Raw genomic sequence first — 13,258 nt, forward strand, 5'->3', positions numbered from 1 at the left:
TGACACATCTTTCAAAAGCGGTTGCCCCGACAACCAACTAGCCAATCACCGCGCGATGGACCATCCCGCGAGCTATGGGATCTGTCTGTAGGCCTACTCTACCTTTTTTTGACTGTTTGGAGGCGGTCGGTCGGAGTAGCGAAGGCTTCAGTGTTGCCATGTCCGCTTATTATAAGCGACTTTGGGCTTGGCAGGTAGTTGTGTTGGGTTGCGTTTTTTGGGGCTTGTTTCTAAAAGTGTAGTCACGAGTCACTTATCTGGGCTTTAAACCAGTGATTCTCACACATCTCCCTGTCAAGGACCTCCAGATTAATGTATTTGTCCAACTTTAAGGACCCTACATTTTAAAAAAAAAGTGCCAGGAACAACACGATTTGTGTTGTTAAAAATGTCACATTTTTCCATGATTGTTTTGAAAATAGCAGATCCACAAGCTCTCAACGCGACGCGTTGTGAGCTTGTAGATCTGCTATTTTCAAATAGCCTAGTCAGGTTTCTTTTTTTGGGGGCTTGTTTTCATGGACCTGGTTGCTTGTTTCTCTCACACAATGTGGCAACACTGGAAGGGTTCAGTTTTTGAGCTGTGTGTGTTTCGGATGGCAGGAGGAGCCAGCCCCGGAGGGAACGAAACGAAAGAGAATTACATTACAAAGAGAAGGCTTGTGGAATCGTGGTGGATGCTGTCCAAATGTAGTGATTTTTCGGCTTCTTAAAACGCGCTGGATATGATGATCGCAGCATGGTTCGTTTCGTACAAAGGTTTTCTTTTTCTTTTGCAACTGTTTGAGGAGCCACGGATCATGCAGGAGCGAGGAGGCAAACGGGAATGATCGTTACAGAGAGGTGAGAGAGAGAGAGAGAGAGAGACACACAGAGAGAGAGAGAGAGAGAGAGAGAGAGAAAGCCGTGGGCTGCTAAGAAGAAGAGACATTTGAAAGTGTATGGAAGGAAAAATAGAGAGAAACCAACGCTCCGCCGCTATTGAAGTTTACGGAATAGTGTGTGTGTGTCATGATTGAAAGAGAGCTGCCTGCAACAGCATGACCGACCTCATCCAGTCAGCGTACTATCTATGCTATGGGTTCGATTTTTGTTTTCGGCAAGCCAATATTATTAACGGATTGTCTGTCTAGCCTGCAGCATCTAAACACCCGAAGGTGTGAATTCTCTCCCGTCTGAAATGGGTGAGGAGGGATTTTGGGGGGTTAATATATATATATATAAAAAGACCCGTCCTTACTAGTACTGCAGCCTTGTCGCTTGTTGTGTTTATCTGTCGCTTAACGTTAATAAGAGGTTCAATCTTAACTAACACACATAGCCATGGTTTAGTGTCACTGTGTCAGTATCTTGTATTTTCATTTTGGGATCGTGTGTCGAAGGCAGAGATTGATCGGAGGATGTGTGTGACTAGTGTTGTTGGTCGGTAGGTGAGCGCTCATCTCGTAAGGAAGGTGAAAGCAGCCCTGAGTGTATTAATAACGTTACCATGCAATGCAGTCAACGGTGTGGCAGCAGGCAGACCGGGTTAATTTGTTTAGGGGCACAAAAGAAGACTCGTGGAGGCATATTTCATTTTGTCCAATGCTGCTTTTTTGACACAGACACACACATGATCACGTAGGCGAAAGAATGGAGAAGAAGAGGGTCCTCTCATTTGGACTCATCTCTCCTCGCTGACTGTTCAGGAGGACGGATGTGGACTGTTTGCAATTTAAAGCCACATAGGGGAAGGGGGGCGTGGGTGGTAGACTCAACTGGAAGAGCCTCTACCAAGACTTGGAAAGGGCTGTATTGTATTCCAGTAAGAACTGAGAATATAGCGATGCTATAGTCGACGAATGGCGCATTTTTTTATAGGCGATTGTATCAGTTGAACCTGATTCTTTTTTCCCCCCAATCTGACCTTTTATGTCATGTTTTTCTCTATTTTCCAGGGGGAGAGGCAGACTGGCGGTGTTATTGGAGACACTGACTGCAGACTACTGTAATGTAATGGAAATGGGCTCCGATCGCCCCATTTAGCATCGGAAATGCATCCACGGAAATATATCGCCACGTCCAAGGCGCACGGCTAATGGTATCAGGCGGTGGTTTGAAGTTTTGCAGCCAGCGGATGCACTCAGAGCCGGGTGCCCTGCCATGCCCAACGCCATGCTAAACACACACACTCATAATAACAAGGAGCAGTCGATTCAACCAATGAGAGAGCTGTGGAAAAAGTTGGTGGAAAATTTATGGTTTTAGCCTCAATTTTGATTTCTTTTACTTTTTTTATTTTGACCTAGATATTCTGCAAGCACTGTGCTCAGCTGCTTTGCTTTTCCTTTTTGGAATCTTTGTCTCACTGTCTCTTGGTGCAAGTCTTAAGTTGCACTGAGGCATCTTAACGACAAAAACAAGGACGGCTAAACCTTTCGCTTGTTTTGAGAGCTACGTTTTGGACGCCCCGAAAAAATGGATGTTCGACTTCATAGCTGGCGTTTTGTTGGACTTGCAAGCGTCAGGGGCAGATTGAGGGGTGCCCTATGAGGAGGAACAGCTGGGAGAGCAGCAACAAAGATCAAAATGGCCCAAACCAGTTTGCTGCAGGGGAAGCGCTTTTACTGCAGGGAGTGGGTCTTCCACAAGATCCAGCACTGCCTTCAGGAGAAGACCAATGGCCTGAGTGGGGTTGCCAGCACTCCCGGCAAGCAGCCCCCCTGCGTCCCCGGTGGCGGGGGCAACCCCACACCGGGCCCCACCAAGGCAGGTACAGGTGCGGCTACCACAGCCTGGGGGGTGTTGCTGGTGGGGGGCCCGGGTAGTGGTAAAACAGCACTGTGCACAGAGTTGCTGTGGCCCAACCAGAGTGCCCATGCCCAGGCAGCCCACCGGGGCCTCCACCAGCAGGGCCTGGCCTTCCATTTCTGCCGGGCGGAGGACTCGGACACGATGTGCATGGGGGGCTTCATCCGGGGCTTGGTGGCACAGATCTGTCGCGGAGGCCTGGTGCCGGGGTACGAGGAGAAGGTTCGCGAGCCCGCCGTGCAGTGTTCCCTGCAGCCCGGAGAGTGTGAGAGGAACCCCACGGAGGCTTTCAAGAGGTAGGTGTATGAGCAAAACATGCCTTCCTGAAATCCATATTTGCATTACCTAGTACTTCTTTGGCATACAGTCAGCGCCTGAGCATTCTTGAGGAACAGGAAGGCTTGTTATGCCTTCTGTGGCTTTGACTGATGGTAACAGTGAACACTAGTGTCCCTATTCTGGGGGAGGACATTCAGTGAAAATAGCAGATCTACGAGCTCACAATGCGTCACGACACGTTAGCTTGTAGATCAGCTATTTTCGGCTAGGATGTTAACCAACATCTGTTGTCTGGGGCACTGTGTTAGGCAGGCAGGAGTCGTAACCCTTGCCATTGGTTTGCTGCTAATGTTGGTGATGTAGGGAATGCAAAGTGTGCCTGAATGTAAATGCATAGCCAACCACTCCCCCTCCTTCTCCTTGTCTTTCCTCTCCACCTCCTGACCCTCATGTACCCCTCCCCCTCTTTTTACTACACACACACACACTAGCATTTGGCCCCTCCTCGCCAGCAGCAGCCTCAATGCTCATTTGAAGTCATGTTTTTGTTGGTTTTGCCCCATGGTGTGGCATGCTGCGTGCGCGTGAGTGTGGTGTTTTGTTTCTGCTTGGAGCCGGCCTGACAGAAAATGTTCAGATATTTTTAAGTTGCATCCAAGCTCAGGTGGCCCACGGCCCACAGGGAAGTGTGCTGGACTCCATGCCATTGCCTGGAGTGACTGCATGCTAAAAAGATGGGAGTCACTGTGGGACATGTGAAACTGAAGTACAGTACAGTACGGTGACGGCCTTACAGGGTCCTGTCCGGGCATGTAACACGATCAAGACGGACTGTTATTGTAAGCAGAGGCTTTTAAAAGGCGCTGCCTTTTAAACTTTGTGCACGTGTGTTGTGTGGGGTGGGTGGGTTTGAGGGGGTGGGGGGCACGCACAACTTGTCGACACTGAATAGGTCGGGCAGTCTCTGCAGCACCGGCTGGAATGCAGAGCTGAACATACACACATGCTCTTGTCTGGCCATCTGGTGACGCTTACCGCTAACTCAACATCACACACGGCAGGGGGAAAATAGGTCAAACGTTCAGCAAGGTAAATCATTTTTTAAACGGTCAACAAAGTCATTGATTCAACCTGCACTTTTTTTCACACTTTTCCCAAGGAAGCTCAAAGTTCAGTGACCACCGTCGCGCTCATCTGCTCGTAGTAATCATGATATTAATTATAATTTGGCCTTGAAACAGTGCTCGACTTCGGTTTGACCTAAGTAGATAGAAGGCTGGTTATCGAAGAGATTTGAACAGAGATTGAATCCAGCCGGCATAAGGCACAGCTTTAGTCCAGCTCTGCACCATGTCAGTTGCATGTTGAGAGGGACGGACCCAGTTCCTAAATCTGGCATGTGAAACAAATATTCCCTTCTTGCTGAAGGGCCCTGTCCTGTGCAAAACAGACAGACAAGAGACACACACAGATCTTATCACGGAAGTCTGTTTTGTTTGTGCGGTAAATATGCACTTTAGAGAATACCTTATCGCCATCTCAGGTGTAAAAGCGTCACAGAGCACTGTGGTACACAAATAATTTCACAGGCCTCTCCAGCCGTTTCAGATGCTATCACATTTCAGAAAGGCTGAACGTGTAAGGAACTGTAGCCAAGACTCCTGTCTCCATCTGGCAGTGGCATATAGAAAGCGAGAGAGTGAGAGAGAAAAAAATACCCACAGTAAAGGGAGGATGTAAAAGTTTATTATTGCTCCAAAAATTATGATCCCTCTAATTTATTATCTGTGATAAAAATTCACAGCTAGTGTGGGGTTGACGGTATGAGTAATTCATTTTTGGGTGAATTTATTCATGGCCATAATTCTTTCAATAAAAATAAAACTTATGTGACATTCATTTTGTTGAGGATCTTGTTGAACATGACTGTTTTTGGGACAGTCTTTGACCCTCTCAGCTGTGATGTTATAAACACAGCTCGTATGGGATTGTGGGGGAAGGCGTGCCAAATTCTTTAGGCTGGTCAAAGACAAACAGCTTTGTTTGGTGATGTTAATCACCAGTGGTGTGTTAATACATTAAAAGACTGGTACGTGGGTTACGTCTCACCCTTACAACCTGGTCATTACAGGATGTTGCTAGAGTGACTGTCCTGTACCAGAATCGTCCCACGTTTGCATGCAGCAGTGTTTCTTGTCAAAGTGTAGAATGCTGAACCCGATGTGATTGATTTGTTTGATTGAATACTTTTGAAACAGTTTGCAAGGACAGGCACAGGGAAGAACAGTACAATACAAGGTCTGCTAATAGGATGAAACCAGAAACGCCTTTTGGCTTGATAACTCTTGATAATGTAAACAAACACAAAAGGTCCTCAGCCATCTTTCGTTGTGAGTCCTCATAACCTTATTCTGCAAATCTTGTCCAGCACCTGTTGATATTTAACAACAGATAGGTGAACACACACACACACAAACTGTTTCCCCTCCACATCACAGTGCCCTTACTGTAAATGCAAGGCCATTCAGCATGTTTTGACTGATTTTCCTACAATGTGAATGAATTTGGCCGTGCTATACTGAACCAGTCGGCCGCCTCCTCCCCCTCATACCTCTTTTTTTTCAACCCCTTTAGGACAAAAGAGCACACATCAAACAGGTGGAATTAACCCAGTCATGTGGGTCAGTCTAAAGGCAATGTTTTTTTCTCTTTTCTTCTTTTTGCTGAATGAGCAAGTTGCCTTTTTTGGCCTCTGTGTTGTGGGGCATTCCTCCACCGAGCATGCACAGGAGTTTGACTTCCAGCCAGGCGAGTTTTTCTGTGTGGTAATAAAGGGCACACATTTCAGAAATGATGAATGACTGGTCCATGGCTTGGATTTGTGAACAAGATCTGATGTTTTTCTGCAAGGCTGAATAATACATGATTTCAAGTACTTAAAAAAAGAATACTGGTTATTAATATTGCTGCTAGTAGTTACTATCTAATGTTAGCAGCTAACACAAATAATACACACACACACACACACACACACACACACACACACACACACACACACACACACACACACACACAGTGACCGATTCTGACCGAGGCTAATTCATTGACATTTTCATTTTTTCACGTCATTTCAAAGCAGGGAATCGTATAGCTTCAAATTGACATTGGTTGTTCAGTTTGACCCACCAGTTTTAGAGATATGACTTTTAGAGTAATGTCTTGCAGAAAACGGCGAGTTGAGAAAACAGGCCTGAAAGTTTCACTTCTGTGGTCTCTAACATTACACCTAGCTACATGTTTAAAGGTGTGTGTGTGTGTGTGTGTGTGTGTGTGTGTGTGTGTGTGTGTGTGTGTGTGTGTGTGTGTGTGTGTGTGTGTGTGTGTGTGTGTGTGTGTGTGTGTGTGTGTGTGTGTGTGTGTGTGTGTGTGTGTGTGTGTGTGTGTGTGTGTGTGTGTGTGTGTGTGTGTGTGTGTGTGTGTGTGTGTGTATAAAATACAGTACAGTGGGAGTGGATTAACTAAGCTGCATGAATAAAACGTGTTCAAAGCTTTCACTTTTGCTTGGCTGTAAAGAGTGTCATTGAGTTGGTACAACTTGGTTTAGACAGCTGCTCTTTCAGGGGTACAGGCTTTAGTTCCGACACTATTATTGGTCCGACAGTCATTAGACAAACAACCTACCTCAAACCCTAACCTAACCATAACCGCAAGCACGGGAGCAGCCCATGTTCGAGCGCTAGTCCGACCGTTGTTCCCGCATGTCGGACTAATGCTCCTTCGGAATTACCATCGGATCCCCTCTTTCAGTATTCAAGGAAATTGTAAAAGTGTGAAACACACTTTATAGAAACTGTTGTAGTGTCAAATATGGCATGTTGGCCTTTTGTGTGATTTCTGTTTCTGACCTCGGCTTCAAAGCAATTTCAAATTGTATGTGTTCGCTGGTGTGATCGTAGGCGAGGGGGGATCTGAATGTTGTACGCGGAGCAGTCGTGGAGTGGGCTGAAGGGACACTAATAAAAATAAAAAAGTAGCCTAAGCAGCGCTCATCTTGATCCTTTCATGTGGTGTATGGCTTTGGAAAGCATGCTGCAGATTAGAGACGGAGAAAAGCATCCCACGGTGAACTCTATCAACTCCATTTGGACAGACGACGGTGACTCAGCAATCTGAGGTCAATGTTCCCCCCCTCCACGTTGTGCATTTGTCTGTGTGGGTGCGTGTGTATGCTTGGGCATATGTAATTGCCATAATTTCAATCAGAAGCCATTCGACGCTCTCCACTCTGCATGCATATACTGTACATGAGGATAGAACTGGAGCCTGACTGTGACCGATATAACGGTTTGACCAAGAAATATCATATTTGACTTATGCAGCTGATCACAGCTGTGTGTGTGTGTGTGTGTGTGTATATATATATATATATATATATATATATATATATATATATGGCCATAGCATAAGTGGTTAAATAAATGAAGTTCAGTTTGTGTATTTTAGATTTGACTTTTCATTTCATTGTATAATTCAAGTTATGTTCTCATATAAGTATACATTTCTTTTATCTATCAAAAAGTAATCTCTGTATTTGTATTTGTTTGCTGTCTCAAATATAAGCTTTAATGAATCAAAGCTAGGTGTTTCAATGTATTTATTTTATTATTTTTATGATAATATATCGGTTAAAAATATCAGTGATCAATTAGGTGATCGTGACTCTATAAAATGGGGATTAGCATTGGATCTATAAGTGTGAATGAACATAATGCTCTGGCAGCGGTGCAGAGGTGGGAGGTTGATCAAGGTTCCCTGGAGACATGCTGCCAGGCGAGACCAGACCACCACACATCACTGCTGCCTGTGTTTCCACTGGGATGGGAGGCGGGGGAGGGGAGGGGAGGCAGCACATCATGCTTTTTCTGACTGGCATAGGTTGTTGCCTGGATATTTTCCCCATCTGTGTTAACGGTGTGTGCATGGATGGAGTAGTATGTACAGTTATGTGTGTACCTACTCCTGTAAGTAAGCCAAGCATGTGGATATATGTGTGTACGTTGGTTGGTGTGTGCAGTGGATGTGTGTTGAATTGATGAATATATAGACGGTCTATCCCACATATAACGCATATATCTGAGGATCATGTCCCAGAGGCAACAGAGCTGAGGGGGTGGAAAGGGGGTGAAATTTCATATTGCTCTGTCAGGATTGAATACCCAGGAATGCACACCTCCTCTGGGCTAGGAAAGAAGTTTGCGGGTTCAGTGGTCCAGGGACGGAAATGTAACAACATTTACACTGGCATTTAAAATTCCTTTTTATTTTAACATTTTATGACTACTGTACTAGGTCAGTCAGTGACTTTTAAGAAATAAAAATGTCTTCATAAAGGACACAAATTGACCAAACTCAGTCGACCAGTGCCTTATTCTTTACAGCTCCAGGGTGTGTAGAAAATAAAAACATCTTGGAGATATGAAACGTAGGCCAAATAGCGTTATGCTAGGAGAGATCTTGATAAACTCTGTTGTCTTATCAGAAAATGTCTCTGAAATGGTTTCCTGCCCACAGGGGCCTTGTGTGTAGAACAGTTGTGGCAGTGCATGGATCGGATCTTGGGGTATAATTTTGTTGTTTTTGCCAGGTGCTTGAAATTTGAAAGCAGCCTGGACTACATTTGCTACCTCTCTACTAGCAACCGTAGTAGACACGTTTTCATGATTGGCTGCCTGCCTGCCTCTAGGTTGCCGCTAAGCCAATGGGAGACTTACGCATAAAGCCCATAGTCTGAACGGCATAAAACCCATACTCTGAAGAACGCCACAACGTGAAGCCGTGCTGCCAGGGGTCACCAACATGTCCGTATACGGACAAATGTGTCCGTGGCAAAGATTTGGTCTTGTCCGTGTCCGTGACAAATGTTTTGATTTTCTGTTTCACACACCATTATAATGTTCTTATTTTGATCATAAGACCCAATTACTGTATGCCAATCTCCAGGTTTTCTTCAGAATATGTATGACAATTATTTATTATGACACTATGGCACATTAGAAGTCCCAACTAGTACTAGTGGTTCTCAAATGTTTTATTTGCAATGACCCCTGTAACTCTGAGAGTGTTCAAATGGAACCAAATGGACCCGTAAGGTTCCATTTGAACACTCAGAGTTACATACCTGTTATTCAGGGCTATCTATTAGTGTTTCTGGTAATAATATTGTCCACTCATTTTGTATGTCTGTGGTATGTTGACAACAATGGCCACTGCTTGCTGCACCTGGCAGTTATGACTGATTCATTATTGTTTCTTTACTGGTGGCGTTGTGTCGCTGTGTTGCATATTTGTATTGTATTGCAGGGGTTCTCAACGTTTTTGGCCGGGGACCCCCGGAAATGCTTTGGCAATGTCTCGGGACCCCCGCCCCGCCCCCTCCCGACCCCCAATATAAATTGACAGCTACAATAACCTTAAACCATATTGGGCGGGAACCCCTTTTGGTGTTTTAAGCATTGTTATAATTTAGCTATTGAAAAATAGCAGATCTACAAGCTCATAGCACGCCACCGAGTGGCGCGCTACGAGCTTGTAGGTCTGCTATTTTTGAAAAATCGTGAAAATAAAATTTAAAAAAAATCTTTTTTTTTTTTCTTTTTTTTAAATAATTTGGGGACCCCCTAAAATATTTTGGCGACCCCCCCGAGGGGTCGCGACCCACGGGTTGAGAACCCCTGTTGTATTGTATTGTTTGATGGTGTTGGTTGTTCAAGTGATGGGTTTCTTTGCAATGCATCTGTTAACCCATTTAGGCCTGAGGTCGAAATTAAAAAATGTCAGATCTACAAGCTCATAGCGTGGCACTTGGTGCCGCGCTATGAGCTTGTAGATCTGCTATTTTTCAATAGCTAACGTATAACATAATGCTTAAAACACAGGGGTTCCCGCTCAGAATGGATTAAGGAACAAAGTTGCATCGGCAGACGTTAAGCCTACATTTATTTTGTATTTTGTATTTTGTGTTATTACGTGTTGTAAGATCAGCTATTTCCACTATTTTTACTATTTATCTATTTTGTTTTTTTGAAAGTATACAATCTATAATAATAACGCCAGTTATTTGTCATATCTACCCTGTGCACTTTTTAAACTGAATTCATTGTAATTTCTATTCATAACGTTCCAATTTCCAATGCCAAAAATACAATTAAATTGTTAATCGCAATTATTTTATTTAGACAATTAATCGTCAACTTAAATGTGTAATCGTGACAGCCCTAATCCTGAGTTGGAACAGGTTCAGTATCTCTCACTCAATGACTGTCATTGCGGCTGTTGTGACGATTACATCTTTTTCTGTTGTTGTTGTTGTCACTCTAACCACCCTGCCGTTCCTTAACTTGTGCTCAGAGTATTATCTGTCTAATGAATGGCTATGTAGACAAGATCATGTAAATACGTCTGTCAAGGACTTAGGCCGTATAAAATACAGTTTTGCCTCTATGTGAGCAACCCGTCTTTATCCACTCCTTGATTCATAGAAAGCTCGACTCACAATGAGCTGGATCAGAACGTCCCCATTTTGTATGTTCCGCAACACAAGAGTAGCCTCTACAATGAAGGGTTTGATTTCCAAAATGACATATACAGTACAACGTTTTAAATGATTGTTGTTTTGTAAGTTAAGCCATCATGCTATGTTAGTTTTCTTTTAGATGATTTGCTAGGGTGGTTCAGTGTCTTGATAAAGGACAGTGCACAGGAGGAGTACATGGTTGGTGATGGACATGGACACAAATTCAGTAGCTAATTATATGGGGATTGAACATGGACATGGTCCTTTCACGAACAATATAGTTTCTCAACCTAGTTCGGCTATCCTGCTGCTAAATTGGGACTTTTTTAAAGATAGGAACTACATCTAATTCCCTACACCACTGGAAATTTTCAGGTAGATTTATGTTTTCCAGAATCATTGTTTTTTTGGAACACAAACGTGTAGCACTAGCAGCCGGAAATACCATTATAACTCAATGGCTTGAGCGAGCGGAAGAGCAGCCCGGACATCACATTTGACGTCTGGGATGACGCACGTTACGCACATGACGTCGCTGAACGTCCGTCCTCCTCCATGAACGTGCTGTAGTTCCACTTTTCGCCAGTAGGTAGTGGCAGCTTCAACGTTGGATAGCCTTACTGGGGGCTTGGGGAGACCCGAGTTTGAATCCTGGGTGTTGCATGTATATATTGAGAGAGAGGCTGAAGCAAAGCGCTGTTACTCCCCGTCATTTTATTTGGTGATTTGGTGCCTGCACCCTCCTTTCTCAAGAGAGTGCCCTGAGTGCCCTCTACCTTTTTGAGTTAATTGTTTTAATATCATAATCTTTTTTCTGTAACTAATTAATCTAAATTAATTTAAGTCCCAGCCCTAGTCTCCATAAATTTGTCCCCCCCCCCCCCTGCCAGACAAGATTGACAGTTTTATCGGTATTTCTTCTCTGTCTGGAGTTTACAAAGCCTTGTTCACTGCTCTTCTTCTGTTAGCTGATAGAATTGTGTCAAGGCTGTTTGACATCCCTCAGACACTGTGTACCACTTGTTCTCCTCCATTGAGTGAGTATTATACTGTATACAAGTTTGTGCACATGTTTGCTTGTGCATGTTCAGTGGTGAAAAATTACTAGGTACAAGTAAAATGTTCAGGTGTTTTTACTTACTACTTTCCAAATTTCTTTCACTTCTACTCCACTACATCTCGCAAATATTGTCCTTTTACTCCACTACAATTTTTGGAAAACTAGTTACCAGTTAGGTACTTTCTAGATTTGAATAATAACGAGATAATCTCGAGAATCGCTATTTAATCCTCCTGTGCCAAAACGAGTTTACGAGCTTTGATTAATATGCATTAATCCAGCATTAAAAATAATATTTTTGTTACTCAGATGGTAAAACTCCAGCCTACATCCGAATCCGATGTGCTCGTGACCGTGCGCACGCTTATTACTTATTAGTCCTTTTTCTGCTCAAAATGAGAAACTTTAGGAGCTTATAAAACATTAAAACAAGCTAAGCTAATGATGCTGCTGCTCCCACGAGATCGTCCCCCTCCTAGAGCAAGGCTACACTACAGCTGTAGAGGGATACACTTCCTTGTTGGTCAGGGGGTTCTTCTTCTAATATGGTTTTTCGCACATTTCTCTGGCACTGGCTCCGTTACTACAGAGTAACAGAGTATTTTCATATTCCAATATTGATACTTAAGGTAGGTGTGTGTGTGTGTGTGTGTGTGTGTGTGTGTGTGTGTGTGTGTGTGTGTGTGTGTGTGTGTGTGTGTGTGTGTGTGTGTGTGTGTGTGTGTGTGTGTGTGTGTGTGTGTGTGTGTGTGTGTGTGTGTGTGTGTGTGTGTGTGTGTGTGTGTGTGTGTGTGTTGTTTAGGAGGGAGGAAGGGAAGGAAAGGGATGTCGGGCTCAGTGCCCAATCCATAAAATGACTTGTGTACATTTGTAAAGCAGTGGCAGAGTTCCCAGCACAGTGCCCCCCCACTCCCCTTTGATGTCACCGGCCCTGACATCTTCACTATGTTTTTTTGTGGGTGAAAGTCTCCTTCGCAGTACATCGCGTAGCAGCGAGGTCTGTGATTGGAGGCTTTGCAGCACATCGCGTAGCGGAGAGGCCTGTGATTGGAGGCTTTGCAGCAATTGTGGAAAAAGTACTAAAAAGTGTTACTTAAGTAAAAGTATCAATATGGCAATTCAGAACTTACAGAGTAAAAGTATAAGTCATGAATTAAAAATGTACAGGGTCGAGCGGTATGGCCTGTTGCGGGTTCGAGTCCCGATCCCGACGAACTTTGCCGCATGTCTTCCCCCCCATCTCTCTCCCCCTTTCCTGTCATAATACTGTAAAAATCAATCAATAAAGGCAAAAAGCCAAAAAAAGATCTCTTAACAGGTTGACTGCGGACCATTTACGGCCGTCTTTCAGGCTAGACTGCCTATGTTTAAAGTTACCTTTGAACATCCACTGCACCGACCGCTGAGACCGGTGTAATCGCTTGTTGTAGTGTTGAAAAGTATTCCAAAGTGGTGACCACAACAACAGAACGGAGTAGGAAGCGCTCTGCACCGTTCCACCCCCTCCATTGTAAACAATACGTCATCAAAACGCATCTCGAATCGCAGGTATAGTG

The 13,258-nt window shown here is 44.2% G+C and overlaps 1 protein-coding gene across 2 annotated transcripts in view; it reads left to right on the forward strand.

Annotated features, from left to right (window-relative positions):
* Positions 1 to 556: 556 nt before the first annotated feature.
* ankrd50 (ankyrin repeat domain 50) overlaps positions 557 to 13,258 on the forward strand; it is a 51,457-nt gene continuing 38,755 nt past the window's right edge. The window contains exons 1-2 of one of the 2 annotated variants that reach the window (XM_079508212.1): positions 557 to 843; positions 1,938 to 3,086. In XM_079508212.1, the coding sequence (XP_079364338.1) occupies positions 2,569 to 3,086 (518 nt within the window). In that variant the 5' untranslated portion in view covers positions 557 to 843; positions 1,938 to 2,568. The other variant, XM_079508213.1, reaches the window with a different exon arrangement.

This window comes from Electrona antarctica (assembly GCF_951216825.1).
Source record: "Electrona antarctica genome assembly, chromosome: 1".
Classification (NCBI taxonomy): Eukaryota; Metazoa; Chordata; class Actinopteri; order Myctophiformes; family Myctophidae; genus Electrona; species Electrona antarctica.